Source organism: the organism of the source record quoted next, unplaced genomic scaffold (assembly GCF_019419815.1).
Source record: "Pyrus x bretschneideri cultivar Hongxiangsu unplaced genomic scaffold, Pyrus_bretschneideri_v1 Contig12, whole genome shotgun sequence".
NCBI classification, from domain to species: Eukaryota; Viridiplantae; Streptophyta; class Magnoliopsida; order Rosales; family Rosaceae; genus Pyrus; species Pyrus x bretschneideri.
Window position 1 is genome coordinate 614,955 of NW_025999413.1, and position 25,291 is coordinate 640,245.

General features: G+C 38.8%; 6 protein-coding genes across 10 annotated transcripts; 3 read left to right on the plus strand and 3 right to left on the minus strand.

Moving 5' to 3' along the window:
• Positions 1 to 171: 171 nt before the first annotated feature.
• On the plus strand, positions 172 to 1,335 carry LOC125474174 (cytochrome P450 94B1-like). The gene is made up of 2 exons (XM_048577615.1): positions 172 to 246; positions 763 to 1,335. Exons 1-2 carry the CDS (start codon positions 172 to 174, stop codon positions 1,333 to 1,335), a joined length of 648 nt encoding a protein of 215 aa, XP_048433572.1.
• A 3,906-nt stretch (positions 1,336 to 5,241) lies between these two features.
• Positions 5,242 to 7,123, plus strand: LOC103960885 (cytochrome P450 94B3-like). Its single transcript, XM_009373375.3, has one exon. The coding sequence runs from the start codon at positions 5,429 to 5,431 to the stop codon at positions 6,956 to 6,958; it is 1,530 nt and encodes a 509-aa protein (XP_009371650.2). The 5' UTR covers positions 5,242 to 5,428; the 3' UTR covers positions 6,959 to 7,123.
• A 113-nt stretch (positions 7,124 to 7,236) lies between these two features.
• LOC125474267 (ATPase family AAA domain-containing protein FIGL1) lies at positions 7,237 to 12,190 on the minus strand. Of its 2 annotated transcripts, XM_048577744.1 has the most exons (15): positions 11,832 to 12,190; positions 11,348 to 11,434; positions 11,129 to 11,270; positions 10,638 to 11,024; positions 10,196 to 10,440; positions 9,994 to 10,121; positions 9,781 to 9,899; positions 9,607 to 9,699; positions 9,215 to 9,316; positions 8,923 to 9,025; positions 8,700 to 8,783; positions 8,510 to 8,605; positions 8,296 to 8,423; positions 8,016 to 8,113; positions 7,237 to 7,601 (listed from the first exon to the last, which is right to left on the minus strand). In XM_048577744.1, the coding sequence occupies exons 1-15, from the start codon at positions 12,131 to 12,133 to the stop codon at positions 7,586 to 7,588; spliced, it is 2,130 nt and encodes a 709-aa protein (XP_048433701.1). In that variant the 5' UTR covers positions 12,134 to 12,190; the 3' UTR covers positions 7,237 to 7,585. The 2 variants fall into 2 exon arrangements, with proteins under 2 accessions (XP_048433701.1, XP_048433702.1); XM_048577745.1 differs by lacking the exon at positions 7,237 to 7,601 and having other exon boundaries at positions 7,901 to 8,113.
• Positions 12,191 to 12,896: 706 nt separating this feature from the next.
• On the minus strand, positions 12,897 to 15,737 carry LOC125474268 (SWI/SNF complex component SNF12 homolog). 3 transcript variants are annotated; one of them, XM_048577746.1, is made up of 4 exons: positions 15,576 to 15,737; positions 15,263 to 15,354; positions 13,526 to 15,077; positions 12,897 to 13,248 (listed from the first exon to the last, which is right to left on the minus strand). In XM_048577746.1, the coding sequence occupies exons 2-4, from the start codon at positions 15,273 to 15,275 to the stop codon at positions 13,173 to 13,175; spliced, it is 1,641 nt and encodes a 546-aa protein (XP_048433703.1). In that variant the 5' UTR covers positions 15,276 to 15,354; positions 15,576 to 15,737; the 3' UTR covers positions 12,897 to 13,172. The 3 variants fall into 3 exon arrangements, with proteins under 3 accessions (XP_048433703.1, XP_048433705.1, XP_048433704.1); XM_048577748.1 differs by lacking the exon at positions 15,263 to 15,354 and having other exon boundaries at positions 15,576 to 15,735; XM_048577747.1 differs by lacking the exon at positions 15,576 to 15,737 and having other exon boundaries at positions 13,526 to 15,160.
• A 450-nt stretch (positions 15,738 to 16,187) lies between these two features.
• On the plus strand, positions 16,188 to 18,282 carry LOC103960887 (60S ribosomal protein L17-2). The gene is made up of 7 exons (XM_009373378.3): positions 16,188 to 16,307; positions 16,397 to 16,433; positions 16,546 to 16,586; positions 16,749 to 16,979; positions 17,076 to 17,178; positions 17,283 to 17,350; positions 17,996 to 18,282. The coding sequence occupies exons 1-7, from the start codon at positions 16,305 to 16,307 to the stop codon at positions 18,062 to 18,064; spliced, it is 552 nt and encodes a 183-aa protein (XP_009371653.2). The 5' UTR covers positions 16,188 to 16,304; the 3' UTR covers positions 18,065 to 18,282.
• An 877-nt stretch (positions 18,283 to 19,159) lies between these two features.
• On the minus strand, positions 19,160 to 22,003 carry LOC125474269 (F-box/kelch-repeat protein At3g27150-like). 2 transcript variants are annotated; one of them, XM_048577750.1, is made up of 2 exons: positions 21,659 to 22,003; positions 19,160 to 20,868 (listed from the first exon to the last, which is right to left on the minus strand). In XM_048577750.1, the coding sequence occupies exon 2, from the start codon at positions 20,834 to 20,836 to the stop codon at positions 19,517 to 19,519; it is 1,320 nt and encodes a 439-aa protein (XP_048433707.1). In that variant the 5' UTR covers positions 20,837 to 20,868; positions 21,659 to 22,003; the 3' UTR covers positions 19,160 to 19,516. The 2 variants fall into 2 exon arrangements, with proteins under 2 accessions (XP_048433707.1, XP_048433706.1); XM_048577749.1 differs by having other exon boundaries at positions 21,651 to 22,003.
• Between the last annotated feature and the right edge of the window lie 3,288 nt (positions 22,004 to 25,291).

A 25,291-nucleotide genomic window follows, 5' to 3' on the forward strand; every position in this document is an offset into this window, starting at 1 on the left:
TTCACATATTGAACCAGAACACTACGGTGATGGAACTCATTTTATGCGAATAGCTCTTCATCCATAGACCAAAGACCATTGACCATAGGCCATAGGGCATAGGGTACCAAAACTAGTATACACCATGCGTGCGTACGGATGAAGTGAAATTGAACACGTTTTTGCGTAAGCATGGAGAGCCAGCCAGAGCTGTTAAAAGTCTTGCCGGCTACAAGAGAACCAAACAAAAGGATTTCTGTTCCTACTGTGTGGAGGACGAGAGCACATAATCCTAATCGTCCATATCCAAATCCACGTGTGTGAATCTCTATACACCCCAACAATAGCACACGTCTTATTGGGGTAAGGCAGGTGTAGATTTGATTGCACGATGCAGACATGCAGCTGGTTTCGCTGTATATATTTTTACTTTGTCGCCACCGTTGATTGCGTAGCTAATCAGATCTTTCATGTGATTTCATATTTTGGGAGAATTTTGCCGCTCAAGTGATTTTAATGCTTACAAAACATATTAATATTATTAATCTGAAATATCATGAAAACATCTCATAATATCTCTCATTGAGAATGCATGTAAGCTTGTCTTCGAGAATAAATAAAGATTTACTCACGTGAGAAATATAAAGAGGGTGCTTTTAAAAGTAAGACTCTTAATAGACTTATTCTCACCTCGTAGTTTAACGTAAATTTTCGTATCATCGTTATATAACTTTTGAGAGAGTCTATCGGCATTTCTATAAGGGGATTCGTTGTCCCAAGCAGTTGCAGCTATGGAGATTCGCTTTCAATGTGATTTGTAAGGTGTTTTTGGGTGTTGAGCGGTGCTGCTTGGATCCCTCTCTGCCAAATCCACCGCTTGCAAGGGCTTTTGACACTGCATTGGAGATTTGCGCAAGGCGCGGAGCAGCTCCCATGTTCATAATTTGGATGATTAAGAGGTGGCTTGGAGTCGGTTCGGAGCAAAAACTTAGAGCTGTGATTGAAGAAGTTCATGCCTATGTAACGGATATAATCAAGAGGAGGAAGAAAGAGCTAAAAGAAGTTGAGACGGATAGTGGAGCTCATGAAGACCTTCTATCTCGGCTAATAACGGTGGGGCACGAGGAGGAGGTGACGATGGAAGCTTTATCATGGCCGGGCGGGAAGCGGCAATACATGACATGGCTCTTCTGGTTGCTTTCCCGCCAACCAGGTGCGGAGGAAAATGTGGTGAAAGAGATTGAATCCGCCGAAGAAAATATGTCGGATTTCGAGTTGTTGCAGTTGAGCTTGTTGAAGGCATGCCTTTACGAGTCCATGAGGCTTTATTTGCTTGGGACTCGAAGCATGCCATAGTTGAGGGAAGCAATGTGGGGGAAGGACCGGTTGGAATTCAAGCCGCACCGGTCGTTTCTTGAACCGGACAAAGAGACATCAGCTCTGAAAAAGGTATGTCAGTCCTTACAGGTTGGTCACTCACTCAAGTATATAAACCAGCTACAAAAAACTGAAGAAAGTAACTGAATGAATCGCCATCATCTGGGCTTTCAACGTGTGAAGTGATAAAATGTGCCTTCAACACTTAGATGTTGGTCGTCTCTGAGTTTCGTCCATGCGTTGTGGTCTGGTTCGACTAATCGTAAAGGTACTTTGTTTGAAGATAATCTTTGACAAAGTCTCAATTTAAGGTCTCATATTATTACATGTACGAACACATGCTTAGTGGGAAAGATAGACGACACAGCGACAACCAAGTAGTGGCGGATTCAGGATTTTAATTTTGGGAGTTCTAGTGTTAAACACAAGTTTTGGAATAGGAACAGAGTGAGAAGCGTGTTAAAAAAAAAAAGAAAAAAAATTAGTTTATTCATTTTGTAGACTTGTTATGCACATGTCAACAAATATCGTTATATGCCGAAACAATCTGATAAGTGATATAAAGAGAACTTGTTGAGTGCTGTCAACACAATATGTCGAAATATATCCAGCATGCACTACATTAAACATTTAGTAGGCACAAAAAGAACTCGTACCAAACAATCGAAAGGTCCTCAAAAAATCTTCAGATATATATTTTTCAAACTCGGATGACCTATAACTACTTTAGTCCCTACTTCCATCCGCCCTGCAACCGCTGCATCCACGAGTGTGAACAAGCGTGGAATCTATGTTAATGATTGAAGATGAAAGGAGATTATCATGAGTTTATAACTAACCCTTTGATTAATCAAATCATTAATCATTAATAATGCCCCCAAGTGGTTCCTTTCTCCATCTAACCATCAAAATTCTAAATTTTCCAAGAGGTTCCAATGCCAGCGCACTTTCAATTGTCAAGTCTGTCCTATTCTCTCGTGTCAGCATTCTGCTTTTGTTCATTCACTTTCTGCTGTGGCACCAGGTCTGTCTGCCATATTATTAACCAGTAAAATTGCACATGCTCTGAAACGAGGAGGATTAGAAGTCTTTCTCCTTCTTTTTTATTCTTTTTTTTTTCCTTACATTTTCTATTTTTTCTTTCTCTTTTTATAAAAAAAAATTAATATAAAATATTAACGTGACTTAATCATGACCATTTAAATAGAAAGAGAGGGAAGAAGAAGGAACAAAAGAGAAGAGAGAATCCTACTCCCTGAACGATCCAATTAATATATAAAATGCTTGAGCTATTTTGGACTTTAATGGATGGTGTCTCAAGAACATGGTTTGGCTACATTGTTATCGTGAAGGCTTGTTCTAATAGTACGATGACATGTTTGCTATACTCTATTTTAAAAAGAGTGAACATAAACGAGATTTTGAATCTCTTCTTGGATATAACGTGAGGTGTACCTCCTCTTCATCAGTATTCTTCTATTTCGTTTTGTCACATGATAAGAAGTGTATATCCTGATTACACTCCAAATTTTACTCAATCATAAGCCTTAAGCTATACCATACTATAACTAGTTGTCACGTCGGGATGAAAGAAACACTAATGACGGGATATGTCATAGTGACTGTAGATTTTGCTCGAAAAACTTACGTGGAAAATGTCCACCATCATGATGTAATGTCCATAAATAATAATGTACTATCATGTGTAAGTATTCCCAGATTAAATAAAAAAAACTACGATGACATCAACCCATTTTATATTAGTGACTCTCCATCCATAGACCATAGGCCATAGGTTACCAAAACTAGTATGCATATGTGCATACGAACGAAGTGAAATTGATCACGTTTGTTTAAGCATGGAGGGCCAACCATAGCTCTTAAGGCCAACTTTAACAGAAGAGTCTAGAGGGCCAGGTCAAAGGGCTCTTGGGCCCCATCAGACAAAAATGCCAGCCAGCCGGTTCCGGGCTAGGCTGGAATTCAAATGCAACAGTCAGCTAATCGTTATTTTTTATTATTTTTATTTTTTTTTACAAAATTTGTTTTAAAAATTTTAAAAACTACTTTTTTTTTTCCTATACCTTTCTAAACCATTAAACATTACATAACATTAAACAATATTAAACAATATTAAACAACATTAAATAACATTAAATAACATAAAAAAAATATTTAACAACATGAAACTTAAAACAACATTTAAAAAAAACATTTAACAACATAAAAACGCCTACTCAATGCTATTTTTGTGTGTTGCGCCATGCTTCATCTTCTTCATCATATTCCTCATCTTCTAGTCTCATCTGCGCCCATTTTTCTTTCAATTTGGAATTGGATGAGGATCCCCAGTTAGAATCTGAAGAGGATCCAAAGTTTGAATTTATTGCAAACTTGAATTGAATTGAAAGAGATTTAATTGAAATAGATTGAATTCAAATGTGTGTGAATTATAACCTAATATCCACCCTATTTATAGCAAAAAAAAATTCAAATCTAACGGCTAGTTGACGTCACTTAGCCGTTGGATTTAAATTTAAGTTGTAGTTTTTAAATAATAAATTATGTTTGGCCCTCTGTTGGATATAGTTTTTTGTGACTGAGCTAAAACGAGCCCTATGATCCTTTGGCCCTCGGTTGGAGATGGTAAGAAATATGGCCCTATTGTTTTTTAAAATATTAATTTCTTGAAATACCAAATGATTAAAACTAATCTTCGGTTGAAGATGATCTAAAAGTCTTGCCGGCTACAAGAGAAACAAACAAATGGATTTCTGTTCCTACTGTGTAGAGGATGAGAGCACATGATCCGAATCGTCCATATCCAAATCCACGTGTGTGAATCTGTATATACACACCCCCAACAACAACACACGTCTTATCGGGGAGAGGTAGATTTGATTGCGAGATATGCAGACATGCAGACATGCTGCTGTTTTCGCTGTATATATTTATACTTTGTGGACAGCGTTAATTACGTAGCTAATCAGATTTCTCAATGCACAAAAACGTGCACATATTTGGTGGACTGTCGAACACAAACGAAACGGATGCGATTATATTAGGAGAGTATTTTCTCACAGTTCTCAAGTGATTATGATGATTTATCATTAATAAGTAATTTGTGTAGTGTATAGATATTAATTTTAAAATTTAAACTTATTCAATGACAATTTTTTTTATTTGGTATTACGATATAGTGATATTTTTCTTCACATCTAAGTAAAACGTTTTAGATTCAATTCTCGTCAAAGACGAAATTGGATCCTCTTCTGATGGTGATAGTAATTATGGTGGTGAGAAAAACTATGGAATTGGATTCTAAGCTTGGGCTCAAGAGCTTGCTGACCAACAAACATGGGTCTCCAACGGCTACAAACAGAGAGTTATCTAAAAGTTATAATAATTGTAGCCGTTAGATCAAAATCCAACGACTCTTGTGTGTTTGTCAGGAGACTCCTAAGCTCAAGCTCAGGAGAGGAGAGGATCCAATTCACAAAACCACCACTTGAGGATGGTAAACAAAAATACACTCTTATATCTTGACTTACATACACATTTCGTATCACTTTTGTCGCAATACGACTATATTATATATTTTATTTTTATAAACACATTATATTATTAGTTTGAAATTTCACATCAGCATCTCATGATATCTCTCATCAAGAATGCATGTAAGTCTTTTTTCAAGAATGCATAAAGAGTTACTCATGCAAGATCAAATTCTTTTAAAAGTAAAACTCTTTATAAACTATCTATCGTCTAAAAATTTAAAGTCAATTTTCAAGCTAACATTATTAAACATGTGTCAAAAACATAAAGACACATAAAGCCTGTCAAATTCCCCGTAGCATTTCTCTACCCACGCTTACACACATGCACCGACGACTGTGCGCTTTATTATTAATAATATGCATAAAAATTGAATATAAATATGTGCCTTTCACACCGTAACCGAGGAAAACAAAATTAAACAATGATAATTACTAAATAATCAACTATTCAGACCCCCATAAAACATTGCGGTTGCTGAAAGCTAGTTTTTGCTCAGTCTGAGTTCATTGAGTTCATGTCTAAGACGGAAATATCCATGTTGCTCTTCACACATCCTACATTCATTGTTTTCTTAGCAATCATTCTCTATGTTATGCATGTGGTTTTTTCGAGATTCCGGCGAGTCTATGAGTTTTCCTACCAAGGCCCGCCGAGGTATCCCGTCATCGGGTGCTTCATTTCCTTCTACAACAACCGCAACCGCCTCTTGGACTGGTACACCGACCTCCTTGCAAAATCAACTACCAACACCATCATCGTGGACCGCTTCGGCGCACGGCGGACGGTAGTCACGGCCAACCCGGAAAATGTCGAGTACATGCTCAAAACCAACTTCAACAACTTCCCAAAAGGCAAACCCTTCACCGAAATTCTTGGGGACTTTTTGGGATGTGGTATATTCAATGTGGATGGTGAGGTTTGGCGCACCCAGCGCAAGTTAGCAAGTCATGAGTTCGGCACAAAGTTTCTGCGTGAATGCATGACGAAGACATTGGAGGAAGAAGTGGAAAAGAGTCTATTGCCACTGATGGAGTCGCTGGCGGCGACGGCGCAAGTGGTGGACTTGCAGGAGTTGCTAAGGAGATTCACCTTCAATGTGATTTGTAAGGTGTTTCTGGGAGTTGAGCGGTGCTGCTTGGATCCCTCTCTGCCACATCCGCCGCTTGCAAGGGCTTTTGACACGGCGTCGGAGATTTGCGCAAGGCGCGGAGCAGCTCCCATGTTCATAATTTGGAAGATTAAGAGGTGGCTTGGAGTCGGTTCGGAGCAAAAACTTAGAGTTGCGATTGAAGAAGTTCATGCCTATGTGATGGATATAATCGAGAGGAGGAAGAACGAGCTTGAAGAAGCTGAGACGGATAGTGGAGCTCGCGAAGACCTCCTAACGCGGCTAATAACGGCGGGGTACGAGGAGGAGGTGACGAGGGACATGGTGATAAGCTTTATCATGGCGGGGCGGGACACAACTTCAGCGGCCATGACATGGCTCTTCTGGTTGCTTTCCCGCCAACCAGGTGTGGAGGAAGATGTGGTGAAAGAGATTGAATCCGCCGGAGAAAAAATGTCGGATTTCGAGTTGTTGGAGTTGAGCTTGTTGAAGGCATGCCTATACGAGTCCATGAGGCTTTATCCGCCTGTTGCTTGGGACTCGAAGCATGCCGTAGTTGACGACTTGTTGCCTGACGGGACTCGAGTTCGGGCTGGAGATAGAGTGACGTATTTTCCCTATGGAATGGGTAGAATGGAAGCACTGTGGGGGGAGGACCGGTTGGAATTCAAGCCGGACCGGTGGTTTCTCGAACCGGACATGGAGAGATCAGCTCTGAAAAAGGTATGTCCTTACAGGTTGCCTATTTTCCAGGCAGGTCCAAGGGTTTGTTTGGGGAAGGACATGGCTTTTATTCAGATGAAATATGTGGTGGCTTCGATTCTCAGACGGTTCGAGATCCGACCGGTTGATTCCGGTGAGCCGGTTTTCGTGCCGCGGCTGACGGCTCACATGGCCGGCGGGTTGAAGGTTCTAATCCGCAAGAGAAATGACTGACCCAGATTACTAAACCTAGAATATATTCATTTAAATTAGTAGGAGTCAATGGTTTTGAATATTTAAGGTTTATTGGACAGTGTAACATGCCACTACGCCTCAAATGTAGCACAAGGATATTATTTATGTACATAAAGCATATGTATAAACTCTATAATTTTACTATGGGAACTGTTATTGGTCCGCTAGAATTTTCATTTTACACACCAAACTTTTTATATTTAAAAAGAAATACACTTATAAGGAGTGTAAAATGAGATTTTTGAAGCTCTAATAACATTTTTCTTTCACTAATTAGGGGAGCTGTATGAATTCTAAACTGCCGCTGAGCTCGGTTTTGCCCAAACTCTTCAATTAGCTCCATGTACTTCATATATTACTTTAGTCTCTTCCCAAGTCTTTCTCTACCTTTTTTTACCTAAGCCTCCATCCCTTAGTCGTATTTTCTAAGCAGAGTGTATGTGGGTTTTCGTCCACGTGTCCAAACCACCTTCACTAGTTTTCTCTCTTCTTATCTTCAATTGCGGTCGCTCCTACTTTACCTTGGATATCCTCGTTTTTATGCATATCCACCCTCTTTCGTCCATATAGCTCTGTTTCTTGCATTTTCGTCATTGTTTGATTCTTTTAGTACGCAAAACTCCTAAAAAGATGAATTTTAGAAATGCTCACAAATGTGGGTGAAAATCAGTTGACGAATTGGCCTAAAGTGCAAACAGAACCAAAGCTACCAAGAAAAATCTACAAGTACGAAAACGACAATGCGAATAAGCTAAGGAAACTATTAAGTGCAAAAATCATGTGCTGTTCAAATAGAAAATAAGAATTTTAAAATAAAAAAAAACAAATTGAGGATTAAGTTAAGTTTATATAGAAAATTCAGGATAGAAATTCACATGTCAATCGAGCAGCTCATTAAAAAAAAAAAAATCGATCGAGCAGTTAGCATGAAAACAATCAGCAAGCACCGTACACGTGTCATTGATAGAATAGTATGTTGGTGCTTTTGTTTTTTCTGTTGTGTTTTGTTTCAGAAAATATACAGACAGATTCTTACTGTGACAAGCTTCCAAATTGCTTGTTCCATTCCTCGTACGTACCGAGCTCGTTCAAGGAAACAGAAGGCCTCACTTCTTGCAATGCACTCTCAAAGTCCTGTATCAAATAAACAAAAACTAGTTTTTAATTACTACAAAAGGACAACCCCAATCCAACAACGCCCAGACAAGGGTGGGAACGGGGAAACGTTTACCGTACGTAGTCTTACTCTATGCAGGTAAAAAAATGTCAAGTAAAACAACAAATATACTGAGGTGTGAGGAGTTCGAAATTTTAACCTGAACAGTTACTGGACGCATATCCTCTTTTTTGAGCTTTGTTATTTCGATGCCTTGTTTCAGAGCTTCTCTCAGTGGACCCATTGAGGCATCCTTCACCAAGTTTTTCATGTCCGATCCTGAGTACCCTGTGAAAGATAACGAGAAGCTTCAGACAGTGGAAGTATGATAGAGAAGACGATGGATAAGGTTCTCAAATGTATGGAGTGGATACCTTGGGTTAAATTGCATATGCTATCAATGTCCTCCCTTGAAAGTTTGAACAGTCCATCCTTTTCTAAGAGATTCCGTATGATCCAGGCTCTCGCTTCTTCAAAACAATAATTGCTGGTTAACCATGAATCAAGTATTAAGAATGTTAGTTAAATTAAACATGTTGTAACTTGTGACTTGTAAGTTGATACCTAATGAAGGCAGGGGAATGTAAAGCCTCTTGGTAAGTCGCCTCCGTGCTGCTTCATCAAGTTCTTGGGGTCGGTTTGTTGCTCCTAGAAGATTGTATCCATTTTGTGAAATTTTCACCATTTAACTAGTGAAACTAAGGATCAAGTCTAAACTCGACGTGTTAAAATTCATTAACAGCATTCTAGTTAGAGATGATTGAGATTCAGGGGGTTCAACAATCACCTATAAGAAGAATTTGCTCACTCCCACTGTCAAAGCCTTCCATCTCAATAAGGAACTGTGTTTTGAGTCGTCTACTTGATTCGTGCTCACCTTCTGACTTACGCTGCAGTCAAACAGAAATTAGTATCAGCTGAGTACATCCAGAAAGAATGTACAGTGATTGATACGATAAGAGCTAGAATTGCTCATTCAGTATAGCAAAGTGCAACACCCTGAGAGAAATGTATGGCATACATACAAACAGCTTATTATACCATTTCAAAGTTTAGTTAAAAGCTAGAGCAAACCTTACCTGCGAGAGAAGTGAATCAATTTCATCAACAAAAATAACAGCTGGCTGGCGACAACTTGCGACTCCAAACAGCGCTCGCACTAGCTTTTCACCCTCGCCAATCTACAGTCACCAGTTAAATAGTTGAAATATAAGTACATTTCAAGCATATATAACGAGAACGAGGGGTAAAAATCAGGGCAAGGAATTTAAACACTGATTTTCTGAAGAATGGGAAAATATGCAGGAATCAAAATTATTAAGTATACTGATTATAATTATTTTTTCTATATATCCTAAAAGTTTCCAAGTAAGTTGACATTTTAGAAAAGGCAGAAGAAAAAAGACATCAGAAAACATATGCCAGTGAACTATCACAGAACCTAAGCAAACAGAAATAACGCATCGGATACCCATTTGCTTGTTAATGAACTGGCAGATATGTAGAAAAAGGTTGCTTTTGCCTCTCCAGCTATGGCTTTCCCAATCATTGTTTTTCCTGTTCCCTAAACCAGGTAAAGGATTAAGATAGCTTATTGATCAGAAATACTTTTACTCCCTCTACTTAAAAAGGATTCAACACTTACTGGTGGACCAAAGAGAAGAAGGCCTTTCCCAGGAGAACGACAGCCCTTAAAAATGTCAGGGCGTAGTAGAGGCCATATGACCATCTCGGTTACACATTTTTTCGCATGCTCCAAACCAGCTAAAACAGTGCCATGCAACAGAAAAAATCAGAACAGCTTCAGATGTATTGCAGAAAACCGTACATGTAGAGAGTTTAAAGCATCACATATTACCGATATCATTCCATCGAACATTAGGATCCTTGTCCATAATCTCATTACTAACATGCTCAAGAAGACGAGGTTCCAAGTTCCTTAGTTTTTCTGGAAGCTCTCCATCAGGACCGCAGAGCAGTTCCAAACTTGAATGAAAACATTGAAGACATTAGGACTTGCATACATATTTCACACAATCTATAAAAGTTATACTGCTCACCATCTCTTAGTTGAGTCACCTAATGCATCATCTGACTTTCCAGCGACTCGTGAAGTCACATTCCCAACGTTTCCCTCATTAGATTTAATAGGGGGGACAAAATTACCACGGGCTCCCCGACGTGAATAACCATATGATCGCATACCATAACCCCTATTAGTAGCATTGCCATCACTTTGAGGAGAGACACAAGAATTTGGTGATCCCGCTGGCGCTAACCCTCTTCTTTGCCTCACATCCATTTCCTAGCCAACAAAGGAACAAACCCATCAACATTTTCACATGTGCAAAAAGTGTAAACAAAGGGAGGAAGAACTTAAAAGAATGAAGATATGAGCTCCGGTAAGATCAGGTTAAGTACAAAATTATTTACTACAGGTTACAAAACCTTATGGTAAAAAGCAGTAATAAAAGGAAGGGTTGTCAGAAATAAGAAGGATACCAATTTGGCTTTGGCAGTAACAAAGCTATTTCCAGAACCATCAGCTTTAGCATCTTCATTGGCTGATGGGGACTTCGCTATATCAATGATGGGACTAGTAAATTCCCTGTGTGCACGTTTAGCCCTAAAGGTATTATCATAAGCTCCTTCCTCTTCAACTTTTTGAAAAGAAGAGGCACTATGACCGCCATTACGGTTGTGGAGAGTGTGAAGCCTTTCTACAACAAAGCAGTCCTCAGAGCTGTTACTTTTAGAGGCCAAAGAACCCTTGGATTTTCCATTACTTTCCACCATCGAGTTCTGTTTGTACAACGATGTCAACTTTGTTTGTGTCATAGGTTTCGATAACTTGCTAGTCAACTTGTCCTGCCTCTCCAATTGATCTCCCTAGGGCAGACAGAACTTTCGGTAAGCACAACCAATCGTAATAAATCACAAAGTTAAAGTTAAGGAAAATGATTTCAACAAGCGAAATCTGAGGCAAATGATACCAAATCATTTGCAGCCCTTCCGTTATTAGATTGCTGAAGAAGAGCCTGAAAGTACTTTGACTGCTTAATCTTCTCAATGTCAATATCTCCATTTGTGCCAAAAACACAGCCCGGCGCCTTCTTTGCTTGCTCAAATACTTTGCTGTACATACGATAAAAAATCTGAATCTAGTTGTGAAAAAACAAAATTAGAGTTACTAATCTACATTAAGACAGTACTTTGACTGCTTAATCTTCTCAATGTCAATATCTCCATTTGTGCCAAAAACACAGCCCGGCGCCTTCTTTGCTTGCTCAAATACTTTGCTGTACAGCATACGATAAAAAATCTGAGTCTAGTTGTGAAAAACAAAATTAGAGTTACTAATCTACACTAAGACCACTAACAAATTCAGTGCCGGTTTACCAACACTCGAATAAATCGATCAAATTCAGATTTAGGGTTCATCAATTCAAACCCTACTTCGTATCTAGTAAAAATTACACATTCATTTGAGTCACAATTCAAAATTTAACTTCTCCAAAAAACTTCAAGAAATTCACATAATGTTTAATTTCTAGCAATTTCACAGGGTCTCGACCAATAAAAAGTACAATAATAGGAAACTGAAAACGCACGCAAGAAATGCCAAGTGCTAGGGTTGTCAAAGCTTCGATTCAAATGAAAAATCAAGCTCAGACAGCGAAAGAGAGAGAGGCGCACCGATCGGAAAGAGGAATGAGCTCGCGGCGTGCGGCGTGGAGTTTGGCTTCGGTTTCTCGACGAATGGGGCGGATGAAGGCGTGGTCGAGCGAAGACTGAGATTGGGAGTCAAGGAAGCCAAGGAGACGAAGGCCGAGAATCTGAGCGGAGGAGAAGTCGTGCCTCTCGAGGGCGAGCTCGGCTCCGAAGGAAAGAGAATGGAGCCTGTTCAGGTTATCGTCCACTTGCTTTCTCCAGCAGACCTCTTCGCCGCGGGCACCGGTCGCTCCTCGGCACCCCTTCGCTTCCTCCTTTCCCGCCATTTTTTTCCTTTTACTTTGCTCAACTGTGACTGAGTGACGATGATTTAGAGCGCAGGAATCGATCGAGCCTGCAAGGTCAAAGATACCCTTACTTATAATGTCATCGAGAGGGTAGAAATGACTTTTTATATTTTTCGAATTCGCAAATTTTTCCCCGGCTATGCTGTCGTCGTATGTAAAAGATGTTTGCCAATCGGATTAGAATTTATGATTGGGGTATTTGCCAATTTCTTGAATGTATAAAATAACTAAAAACGTTTTTGATAACGTTTGGTAAAAAAAGTTCTAAATGTTTTTGATTGGAAAAATATTTAGACTACAGCTACCAAATTTCGATTTCTTGAAGAAATAATATGATAAATTAAAAACACTATCACACAAGAAACGTTAAATGCTAAGGTCTTCAAGTTTCGATTCAAAGGAAAAATGAAAGAAGAAAGGCAGAATGGTCAGAATTCGGAATGTGGGCGCGCTGGGAGACGTCGAGTATGGACATGGTATCACGGCGAATGGAACGGATGACGGCATGGTCAAGCGGAGAGTGAAAGTGGGAGTCAAGAAATCCGAGATGAAACTCCGAGGATTTGAACGGAGGAGAGGTGGTGGATCAGGAATTTGTCGATTTGAACCCAAGGATTGGGGCTGAGTTGGCGAATGTGGCGGTGCCATGGTGGTGATAGCGATGGCGGTCTTCTAGGTCGGTCTGAGCGAGCGCATTGAAATCGAATCACACAGATAATTCACAAAACTCCAGCACAGATGATGAATAAAACTGTCTACATGTTTGTACATTAACCATAAATGAGCAAGTTCAGCAGCACAGCAAGTACATGGTAAAATTTAATGGTTACAAACAGAACAAGATCTATATTTTTTGCCTTGGTTCAATAATCTGCGTGCAGTGTCCGTCCTCCCTCCTCGTCCTACACTAGAAAAGGCAATCCTATATCCTCCTCCTACAACCTCTCCTACATCTGCTTAAGAACACAAAGGTGGCTGGCAGTGGCACCGCCGGCAAGAGCTCAATATTCCCCTCATATCATATGCTTCCAGGAGCAGCATCACTTCCTGCACCTGGCTTACGATTCAGATACCGGATAACAGCATCTTCAACCCTGTTGCAATCACCAACCACGAGATTCAATAAGTAGTTCTTCATCGTCCTAAACCGTATATGTAACTAAATGTCAACGTGAATCAACTAATGCATCATTTAACCAAAATGAAATTCCATCTGGAACAATCAAGCGGTGGATATTGAAACAGAAAGTAAAATAATGATCAGCAGACATTATTCATCTGGATGAATGTGCGCACCTAAAAATGGCGACAACAAAGCTGTGAAGCGCAGGTAAAAGTGGAAAAATCAATTATACTAAGTGATGTGCTTACCATGGCTGGTGGAAGAAATCTGATCGCCTCTGTTTTTCAGCACTACGGCTTGCTACTCCAGCTACAAGCTTTAAATCTTTGTTTTGAGATTCAATCAGTGCATTGATAAATTCTACAGGAGATTGACTAAACCCAAGGAAAAAAGCTCGCCTGCGACGATGTTCATGGATTTTTCTTATAGCTGCACATATTGCTTCATCACAGACATCAATCTCTTTGTTCTTCTCGGAGTTGGCCAAAAGAGCAGACAGATCCCTTTGGATTGGGAAAGGAACATCAACCAACACATCATAACATGCAGTTCCAGCTGGACTATTTCCTGAAAGCTTTATCTTATGCTCCAAATGTATAGGTTGCGGGGGGAACAAATGCTGAGATATCTTCTGCGATACCATGGTGAATTTCATCTTCTCTTCCCCAAATACTTTCTGAAGTGGTGGATCACAGTTAAAGAAAGAGGGGTCATGCTGGTTCTGCAATTTCCTAGCTTTCACATAGTGCCAGATTGAAGCTATTATCCTGGGGCGGGTTTCAACCTCAATACCAAGAATTTCCATCAACGGTTGAGAAAGCTTATACTTCTCGGGCGCATAATTCATTTCCAACCGTATGTTCACAGTAAATTCTTTGTCCCCTTTTCTCTTCACCTCGAAGCCCTCATGAGGTGCCGGTGATCTAGCATTTTCCCACAAAATGATATGATTATCAGGATATAGTCTCTGATCCAAAGAAATTGTTACTCTCTTGAAGAAAGATGAGAACTTTGGATAAAAGGGATTTGATTTCTGGACCATTCCAGGCTGGTCAGGATCAACCCCATCTTCCAAGATCCTCCCAACTATTTTAAGTGTCCAAGTAGGGGGATCAGCATTTGGCTTCTGTGGAATCGAGCGAACCTGATTAGCAAAAGTGTTAAAAACATAAATCCGCAGCGTTTTCTGAATGCAAGGTGGGCTTTTAAGGGCCTCTTGGATGTCAACTTTCTTTCTTGCAAGGGCAGAATCAACACGAGCCTCAAACTCGAGAAGCTGGGTGTAGAGAGCAGATTCAGGCAGAATGGTGGCTACTTTGTCTTGTAGCTGTTTATCGGGAAGCTTCTGCTTCTTTTTACGAGCAGCAGGGTTGAGTTCCATGGTTCTCAGAGGTGACATCGTGTGCGTAGGAGAAGCACCAGAAGGGCGCATTGGTGGTTTTTGGGGGTAGCGCTTGGCACTTGCATTCCCAGGTGTGGAAAAGGAAGGTGAAGATGACCCCAAATTCGCAATGCCAACAGATTGGTTCTGGTTAAGGGCCATCGCCTGAGCTTGGAACTGAGCTTGGAATTGGGCATGAGCTTTTGACTGAGCCTGGGCATGAGCCTGGGCAATAGCCTGGGCTTGGGAGAGCTGAAACTGACCTTGGTAACCAGCCCCAATCTGTGTTTGGGCTTGCGATTGTTGAAATGCAGTGTTTGCAGACATAGATTGCCCTACCATACTGACATTGCCAAAGGGCGACGAGGGGGCTCCGAGACTCTTAGGTGGGTTATTATTGTTCATAGACATAGCTGACCCTAACCAGATAATGATAAAAAACCAGCAAAAATATTAATTCTCCAGAAGCCTAACCTTAAAAATCCGTCCCAACATCAAACACCCACAAAGAAAACGATGCATGCATAAGCATTTACACCAAGATATTAAAACCCAGCAAAAGAACATGCGCGAAACCGAAACCGAAACCCGCTCAAATTCGAACCTTCTAGAACCATTTCCGAGCAACACACCAAAAGATAGATGACCCAAATCCACGAAATTTCGCAGGAGGCAAACTTTTGGTTTCACAAAACCCTAATTCAAGAAAAGGCAATCAGACCCAAAAGTTGACATATGGTACAAAATCCACAACCAAAGGAGCAAATATCAAATAAAGGATACAGAATTTGACATAAACAGATCAAAAAGAGAGCAATTTTGAAATTCTGAACGAGAATTGGCAGTTGAGAATACTGCGAAATTCACGAGGAGATCAAGAAAGACCTAAGGAAACGAAGGGATAGAGAATCACTTACAGATAAGCAGAAGCAGTCCCAAGCTTTTAGAGTAGAGCAAAAGCTGGTTTACTTTCCTCCACCTGACAACGATGACACCAGACGAGTGTGAGCTCCTGCAGCAACACTGACGCTAAGCGCTTTGATTGATTTCGCTCTTTTTCCTTCTCCTACTTTCCCTTCGGCACCATATTACCGAATAATAGTTTTTTCTTCTTTTGGGGTAATTGCACTTCGCACCACTCTATGATTGGTATTTTACACTTTACTACTCTTGAGTTACGACTTCTTACAGTTTACGACATAATCTACTCATTTACAAACAATATTACTACTTTAAATTAAACTAACAAGAAAAGAAGAATTAGAACTCCGAACAAAATTGATTGAAAATAAAACAAAATTTGGAATGGAGTGGATTGAAGACAATCAACCGCTGTATTTTACTCTTCTTTTCAAGTTGAACTAAAGGCGAGCAAAAAATAGATATAGATGGTTAAAGTTTTCGTTTCACTTGATTAGATGTAACTTTTATCAATCATGGTAACAAAATTTTCTTATATCGTCGAAGTTGAAAAAAAGAAAAAGAAAAAGACATAGATGGTACTTAAGCCCAACATCCCAAAGGCCCAGTCCACGCGTTTTAACTAGTTTGCGCTTTATAGTGCTAAAACCCTAAAGTTTCTTCGATTTTCGCTCGAATTCATCTCTGACCGCCCAAACTCCTCCTACCGCCGCCGATCAACAGCAATGGTAGAACTCTCTCAGAAATACTCGTTTTTGTTGTAAAAATGCGTCTTTGTTATTTAATTCTGATCAATTTTCAAACTTGATTTGCTCAGGTGAAGTACTCGAGGGAGCCCGATAATCCCACCAAGTGTAAGCAATTTTTTGTTTTAATTTACTCAATTATATGTTCTAAATTCGAATTGAATCTCATTCGTATTAATTTTTTTGTTTATTAATAATTATTTTATGCATTTTACCTCAGCCTGCAAGGCCCAGGGCGAGGGTCTAAGAGTTCATTTCAAGGTACATTTTAAATTTTTTTTTTCCTTTTTTTTTTTTTTTTAACAAATTTGATGTGTTTTTTTTTAATTTATGGTTGAAAATATGTTTATCTTGGATTGCTTGTGTTATGCCTGGACTGGTTCGATTCGATTGGTATAATTTGGATTTGTTAATCTGTTTTAGAACACGAGAGAGACTGCCCATGCCATCAGGAAGATGCATTTGGCAAAGGCCAAAAGGTACTTGGAAGATGTTTTAGCCCACAAGCAAGCCATTCCCTTTCGCCGCTTTTGCCGCGGTGTTGGTCGAACTGCTCAGGCGAAGAACCGCCAGTCCAATGGTCAGGGACGTTGGCCGGTTAAGTCTGCTAATTTCATTCTTGATTTGCTCAAGAATGCTGAGAGCAATGCTGAGGTAGATGCTTCTCGTTTGTTGGCCTGGCTTTCGCCGCTTTGCTTGATGTTTTATATTAGCGTTGAACGCAACCTGAGCTGTTTTCGTATTATGTAGGTAAAAGGGCTTGATGTGGATTCGCTCTACGTCTCTCACATCCAGGTCAACCAGGCTCAGAAACAGAGACGCCGCACGTATCGTGCTCATGGGAGAATAAATCGTGAGTTTGCTTTTATATATCTCCCTTTTTTTTCCCTTCCATTTTGTGTGGTGGGAAGGAATTACTTTTTTCGTGTGGTTGAACATAGTTTTGTCTTTCTGCAGCTTATATGTCATCTCCCTGCCATATCGAGTTGATTTTGTCAGAGAAAGAAGAGGCAGTAAAGAAAGAGGTAATCTACAGCGTCATTCTCAAATTGCTTAAGTGTCAATTTTGAAAGGAAAACCAAATTTGAGATTAGTGCAATCCAGCCTATAAATCGAACATATGCATTGTGTGGCATTGTCTGGATATGTGCGTTGTGCAGTCAGTTTCTTAAAGGTGTTTTTACTCGACAAGTATTTAAGCTGAGGTTTATATCATTAATGTGCTGCGATAACGCTTATGTGAATGAGATCTTATCATGTTTGTTAGCATACTGAATTTGAACTCATAAATTGGTGGCACAAAATATGGACACCATAGCTCTGAAAAGAAACAGTAGGTCATTGGTTGAAACCTTTTTCATTTTAAACATATCAAAGCTGATGTGGATCTTTACCGTTGTGCATCAACAATAAAGCCCTCTGCTAGTCTATGATAGAACAAATGTACTGGGGCCCAACTTTTTTTTTGGGTTACATCTGTGCTGGTATTAACAAACAAGGCATGCAGCCGACGTTGCAAACTTTGAGCTGGTTGACTGAAGTCATCTTGTTCCTCACAGTTTGTTATCGTTTCCAAATGAGTTCCAATAGGCTTTTTTGTCATAGTTGTTGGATTATGCTACTGAATTGTTTGTCAAATATGAATTCTGCTCGTTGTGCTTATTTTGCAGGCCGAAACTCAGTTGGCTCCCAGGAAATCGAGGAAAGGTCAAGCACTGCAGAGCGGTGCTTCTTCTTGAGATGTGTACTTTAAAGAGTTTGTGGTCGTCATTCGTATTCCTAGACTATCCACTCTATTATCTTTCGCAGAATATCTCAGTTTTCGGTATCTGTTATTTGTAGTTGAGAATTGTGTCGCTGAATGTTTGTTCGGCAATTTTACTTTTCAATGTCTGGACGAGATTTTAAGCCTTTCTGTTTTCTGAGTGAACTAATTGCAAGTGGAAATTTGTGGTGATTCCATATTTTGAAGTTAATTAGCACGTACTAGTCAAAAGCAGTTTATCTTTACTAATACTTTATGACGTCTTGATTCCATGTTATTATTCTTCTTTTGGTAGGCACTGTTCTAAAACTTTCCTCCTAGCCATCGCCCCGATTAGTATTTAGGGGTCTGAAAATTAAGAAAGAGCACCTAGACCTACCTAGATGCCCTTCTTCGTCGCAACTCTCACTAAGACAAAAAAAAAAGATCATTTTGGTGTTGTGTTTTATTTTTTCAGCAAAATGTAAGAGTATTGTTAAATACTTGGATGAACGTTGGTTATATGCTCTACCCATATGCATGTTTTCAATATATTTTAATATTTTATAATTCATATGTTATTCGATTTTGCAATTTATGTATTTTTTATATAAGTGAACAGCTATTTAAATGTTATATAAAATTTAATTAAAAATTAAAAAAAATAAAAAATAAAAAATACTTAAGCCTTGCCTAGATGTCTTGGCACTAGGTTCTTGCTTGTCGCTCGACTCGCACCTAGCGTAGGGAAATGGATCATCTTTGGATCCTTTCCTCTTAATCCACCAAGTCCGGAGATTCGGATCGTTGAAATTTGATATAACGGTTAAAATTATTATAACTTCAGGATCCCTTTCCCTTGCGTAGAACCTTAAAAGTAAGGGTAGGAAAGTTGGTTCATCTTTTAACATGTGGTAATTGGTAAACGGCAAATTCCAGACGTATGGCTCATCGTCCGATAGTGTTACTGCCACTACAAATTAGTCATCCTGGACTCGTCCTTTGTAGAAAAAAAATTAAGGACAGACGAGTTCAAGGTTACATCCTCTGTTTTCTGTGGTTGGAGCACATGTTATGCAAGAGAGAGAAGAAAAGAAAAACCCAGAAAGCTTCATTAGATACTCCCAAGTTCTATGTCACGAGGTTTGGACTTGGGAGAACCACGCACATTAATAGTAATACAACAACGGAAAAACAAGTGGAAAATCAAACAAACTAGGCTGTACTCGTGGCAAGCCTTATAAGAGGTGGAATAGAAAATAACCGGCTGAAGCGTATTGATCATCCGTCTGTGATGCATTGTATGTCTATGATTCCGTACTACCATTTTTCAGGAGTCGATTATTCATAGCTATTACCATGACACCAAAGAATAGTTCGACCCAATGCTCCACATCAAACGGCTAGAAGGCAGAAAATACACCTTCTGGGTCAAAGTTAACCTTATTCAAGCAGCCATGACGGAACAATTAATGATGAAGCGGGTATTGTGGCTGTGGCCCTGCTCAAGAGCTTGCCACTGCAATTCATCAGCGGTTGGATCAGGGCAGCAAGTGTACATGAGGGCAGGGCCTCCTGCATTTGCATCTGATGAAGATTGGCTGACAAGTAGCTCGTCCCCGAGTGACTTAAACCCTACACCCCATCCGGAAGTAGCATCAGCTCTTACCGGAACGACCCCCAACTTCTTCCATGCCTTGCTTTGCTTCAAATACACCTTGAGCTCATTCGTGGAAGTTTTAAGAGAGTAGAGCTCGCTGGCCACCACCGCAATAAGAGGCGGAGACGAGTTACTTAGAGTTGCCCAGTCAGCTTCTAGCATGTCCGGGATAAGTTCCCATGTGTGTTTCTCAATATCAAAGGCTTCAGCACAGAATAAATCACTTCCATGACGATCTTTCCCTCCAATTACATAAAACTTGTTGTCCAAGAAACAGCCGGAGCAGCCCCTCCTCTCTTGCTTCATATTCGGAAGGGGCTCCCATGATTTAGTCCCGGGATCGTATCTCTCAGTAGAATCCATGGCTTTCCAATCACTTGCCAGTCCCATCCCGCCGGCCACATATGCGTAGGAACCACATGTTGCAGAAGCAAACATACACCTCGGACTGATCATGCTAGGACCCTTGCTCCATTGGTTTGCTTCCATGTCATACCTCCAAACAACAACACCCTCTATCTCTCTGCCGGACACCAGGAGATGAGTCCCTGCACAAAGGGACTCCCTGTCGCTTGACGCGAAGCACAAATCCGACGGTAGGATTGGGAGCTTCCTGCAAAACCTGAACCGCCTGTCAAATTCCCACCATGTATTCTCCCCGTGTTGCGACACAAACACAGAGGGCTCCTTGATCCCAAGTTTGGCCCTGATCTTGTATAGCTCACCGCTCTTCAACAGCGTGAAAAATCGCTTGTTTATGGTACAAAACTTCGGGTACTCTGATCTCGGCACCCTGGCTAAGATCAAGGCCTCCACCTCATCAGTGAGGGGAGGAATTGTATAGTCTGTATCCTGCGGTTTACGTGGCACGGTTCCTAAGGAACCAGAACCATCAACTTCGAGCCTAAGCTGCCGTGAATATTGAAATCCACGGCGGCTCAGGCCTTGATTTCCAACCTTTTCTCCGGCATTACTAGCAAACACCAATTTCTTACAACTGAGAACATTATTATTGCATTCATCTCTAAACAACTCCCTGCTTTCTTCTCCTCCTCCTCGTCCTCCTCCTTCTTCTGCAGTACCCTCCATTTCTTTTTCTCTGGACATTGATTCCTTCAAACCCTCAAACCTTTGGATTCCTGGGGAATTCAGAAACTAGAGAATAAAATCCAAGAAATGATCATGACAAATTAGGTCACTATGTGCACTAATCATATCATAAATAAATTTAAAAAAAAAAGAAGAAGAAAGCAATACGACTCAAAGTTAATGATTAGAAGAAACAATAGCTTGGCAGTAATTTCATTTTCTCAAGGAGAATCAGATTCTGCGAGGGCAAAAAGCTGAAAATTTTACTTGAAACAAAGCTGCCTTACAAACATATAAATTACGGGTTGTGATTTTTTCACTCTTATTTTCTCCTTCGGGCAGGGCAAAAAGCTCAAAATTTTACTTGAAACAAAGCTGCCTTACAGACGTATAAATTATGGGTTGTAATTTTCTCACTCTTATTTTCTCCTTTCGCACTCATTTCTGTGTTTTTGTCCCTTTCTCTTTTCATTGTTCAATCGTACAACTGGAAAAAAAAGCCGACAGAGGGCAGAAGAGAAAATGGGGGTATATATTTACCCACATGAGGAAATTATATCAAACACTTGTGCAGAGGTTAATGAAATTACCCACATATATATATAAGAAGATAACTAAGATGCCTCAAATAATATTACAAATAATATAATTTACACAGATAAAAGTTTTGATCAACATCCAGTAAACAGAAAGCAATATATATATACAGAAAAGTACCTTAAAATGGGCAGTTGCATATAAACAAAAGATAAATATTGCAGAGAGATGATAACCAATGAAAATTAATTAAAAATAAACAAATAAAATAGTATGGAAGAAAGAGTAGTAATACCAGCCTACCAGGGAGTCAACCTTCAAGTCAAAGCTACGAAAATGAAAGAAATGAAAGGTGGTAGTGGGTGGTGTGGTCTCTCAGCTCAGTTAATCTCTAAAGATCAAACTATGTGCTGAGAGAAGAAAACCAAGACATTGAAGCAGTATCAGCAGCAGCGAAGGAGGAGAGAGAAGGATCGGAGGAGAGAGAAAGGATGGAGGAAATGAAATAGTACAAGCAGTGTGATGGCAGCGATGGAGAAACAGTTCAACTTGGAGTTGAATATGACTCCCCACTTGCTTGTTGTAGGGATTATAATATACAAACAATATTATTTTAGTTATCATCACCACCACCAACATTTTTAGATAGAGAGAGAGTATTTACTGTATTGTATGGTTCTTTTGTATACTGGGTGAGTAGGAGTGGCAGCCGGAGTCGTTCCGTGTACCGATTAATAAATATCTATGCGTGTTATAACATTAGTAGATCAGTATTATTAAGTGAGGTGGAGTGACAGTCACACTAAAAAAGCTAATTTTATCATAGCAAAATCGGGTGAATTAGGTCAATTAACTTATTTAACTTCACGATTGCAACAAGTGATAAGATATGTGCGTATAAATGTACTTTTGTAACTAGCCTACGCACCCACAACAAAGTTACATTATCACAATTAAGATAAGCATAATTGGAATTTGAACTCGTTTGGAAGTACTTTTGAAAAAGTTGAAAATGCTTTTTTTTTAAATGTTTTGGAAACAAATATTTAGTAAAAAAAGGCAAGTGAATCTTAAAAAAAAAACACTTGAAGTGCTTCTTACAACTTGTGCTTCTTGCATGAAGTAATTTAAGTGTTTTTGAAATCTAAAAATATTTTCTATAAAAACTCTTTCAACCATTTAAAAGTACTTTCAAACGAGCTTATACATAGGAGAGAGTACATAAACGTTCTAATCAATATAGCTTCAACCACATCTCTCAAAAAAATATTCAATGTGCCGGGAATATGACATGATATACCAAGCATCATAATAGAAATGGTTGGAAATTTTTTTTCAATTATCTAATCATTTGTATTATGACATTTGATGTATCGGGCAGTGTTACCAGCACACTGAAAAATCTCTCAATCTTCCCAAACCAAATAAGATTTAAGATTTGATAAATAATTTTTTGGGTTAATATAGTATAGCTATATTTCTAGGACCCAACAGATGCTCTCTGGATCCTTCCGGTGAGGATCCTGGAGATCTGATAATCGTGTCTGTTTATCGTACATTGTGTGATTAGTTTTTGTCAGGTACTGTTTGTATTTAATTTTAAATATAAATATTTAAATAATTTCTGACATCACGATATACGATGAACGAATATGATTTACGAATTTTTGAGATTCTCATAAAAAGAATCCGACGATGATCCATATTCTTCTAGGACCACTACATCGGTCCTAGTCGGATTGCACTGATCAAGGGTATCGATAAAGCTGGTTAACAATTTCCCATCTGAGTTGTTTAATGGCCATCAGTAATTAACCATCAATGTTTTTCTCTTTTTGAAGTGTTCTTTTTTCTGCTAATCCATTCTTTAATCAAGGGTTTGCGCTGCATGTCCACTGATTAGTATCATGGATTTGCCTTTCGTCACCAAAATATTTTCTAATTAGTATTCTAATCACGTTTCAGAATCTTATATCATTTTTGTTCCAAATAAACTATGAGAAAAGCAAAGCATGGCGTTGGCAGTAGCAGTGGGAGCTTAATTAATCAGCTTTCGGCCCTCGATTTAGTATTAAAAAGCAAACAAGTTTCGACAGACACACTCGTTCATCTCTTAATTGGTTTAATTATATATATTTATTTATTTTAGTCCAAAATTGGTTTACAGCAGCTTTTTATAAATTCTTTGTCACCTCATAGTTTAAAATTAATTCATGTGCCAACATTCTAAAATATTGTGCAAAAAATATGAAATAATAAAAAGTCGGTAAAGAATCACACTTTTAATAGAATCACCTTAACATTTTTCATATTTAGCACCAAATGTATCTTCCAGTACACACGACATTAATCAAACGAAATAGTAAAAGAGGAGAAGAGAGAATCCTAATCCTTTGTATTTACCAAGAATTGGGGATGCACGTCAGCACGTGGCATGAATTGCTTCAAATATGATGATAAAGCATTGTGAGAGTCACATTATGCAAAAGGTGGATGACGTAGTTGATATCTTCTAAAAGAAAAATGCGAGGTAGGCTAAATTATTAGACCATTTCTTGTAAATCATCTTGTATAGCAGTTGATGGTTGAGCTTCTTTTTAATAATTTAAGGGAGTCTAACCATAAACTGACACATCATATAGTGTACAAAAGATGATTTTATAAATTTGATTTCTCTAACATCATCCTTTATAAAATATTATAATATCATTGTATTTATCGCAGCTTGAAATGAACAAATGATATTCAAAGAAATATATCTTTTACTTTTATTACTTTTATCAACCTTATTAATATTTTGATGCACTTATTATACATTTGATGTTTAAAGCATATTACTTACTTGAAGTATGAGAAGTTTGAATGAAAAACATATCAGAATGATAGTTGTTCATACATGAGATAAACAACTCTATAGTGGAATGATAAGACTATAGTAGGAGAGTGACTGTCAAACCGAAAGCATCCCTCAAAACATATATTATACAAATACTAAAACTCTTTCGACCAAAAAAAAAAAACATACACTAAAACTCAGTTTCCTGGTACTGTTCGTTAATAGTGTAATGTGGCTGAAATGGCCTTCGTTTCTTCTTGGTTGTCTACTTTGTACAGTTAAACGGCGGTTTTGCCCATGCTCGCCACCAGTCGATCATCATGTATCTCTATGCTTCGATTTCGTCTTCTTCGCTTTACCTTTTAGTTTGGGTTTTGTCTCTCACTTTTGTCCATCTTCATCTCGCTTTCTTCCTCTCAAATCATGTTTTTTTTTTCCTTCCATAATAGTCACGAGTAAACCTGATTTTCAATTAGGGTTATTATACAAAATAGTCTCTGAAGTTTGCATGATCAATAGAAATGGTCCATGAGATTGAAAATCCATAGAAATGGTCTCTGAGATTGTCCACCATCCATCATTTTGATCATTCTATTAAAAATGAATTTGAGTAATTTTCAAAGCTTTGTAATTCAATCGTTTCTTAACCAAATTCGACCCATAATATATCAAAATGAAAATAGGAAAGTGTAAAATAAGATTATACCTATTTGGAAGCCCAATGGTTAGCAGTAAAGAAAGATACTATTCTCTTCGTCTCGTCCATAAGTACGATTTTAGTTTTTGAATCACTCGATTTCATTGAGTATTGAAGAAGTTATGAATGTTTAAAGTTTATCCAGTTTCTGGCGAGTTTTTAGTTTTCTCGCGGACCAGTCACTTTCAGGCTATTTTCCGGTCATCTTTGGCAATCATTGGGCTTAAAAATAGTATAATATTGTTCTACACTTTCTTATCTTCATTTTGATATATTATGGGTCGAATTTAGTTAAAAATCGATTGAGTTATAAAGCTTTGAAAATTGCCCAAAGAGTTTTTAACGGAATGATCAAAATTATGGATGGTGGACAATCTCAGGACTATTTATATTGATTTTCAAT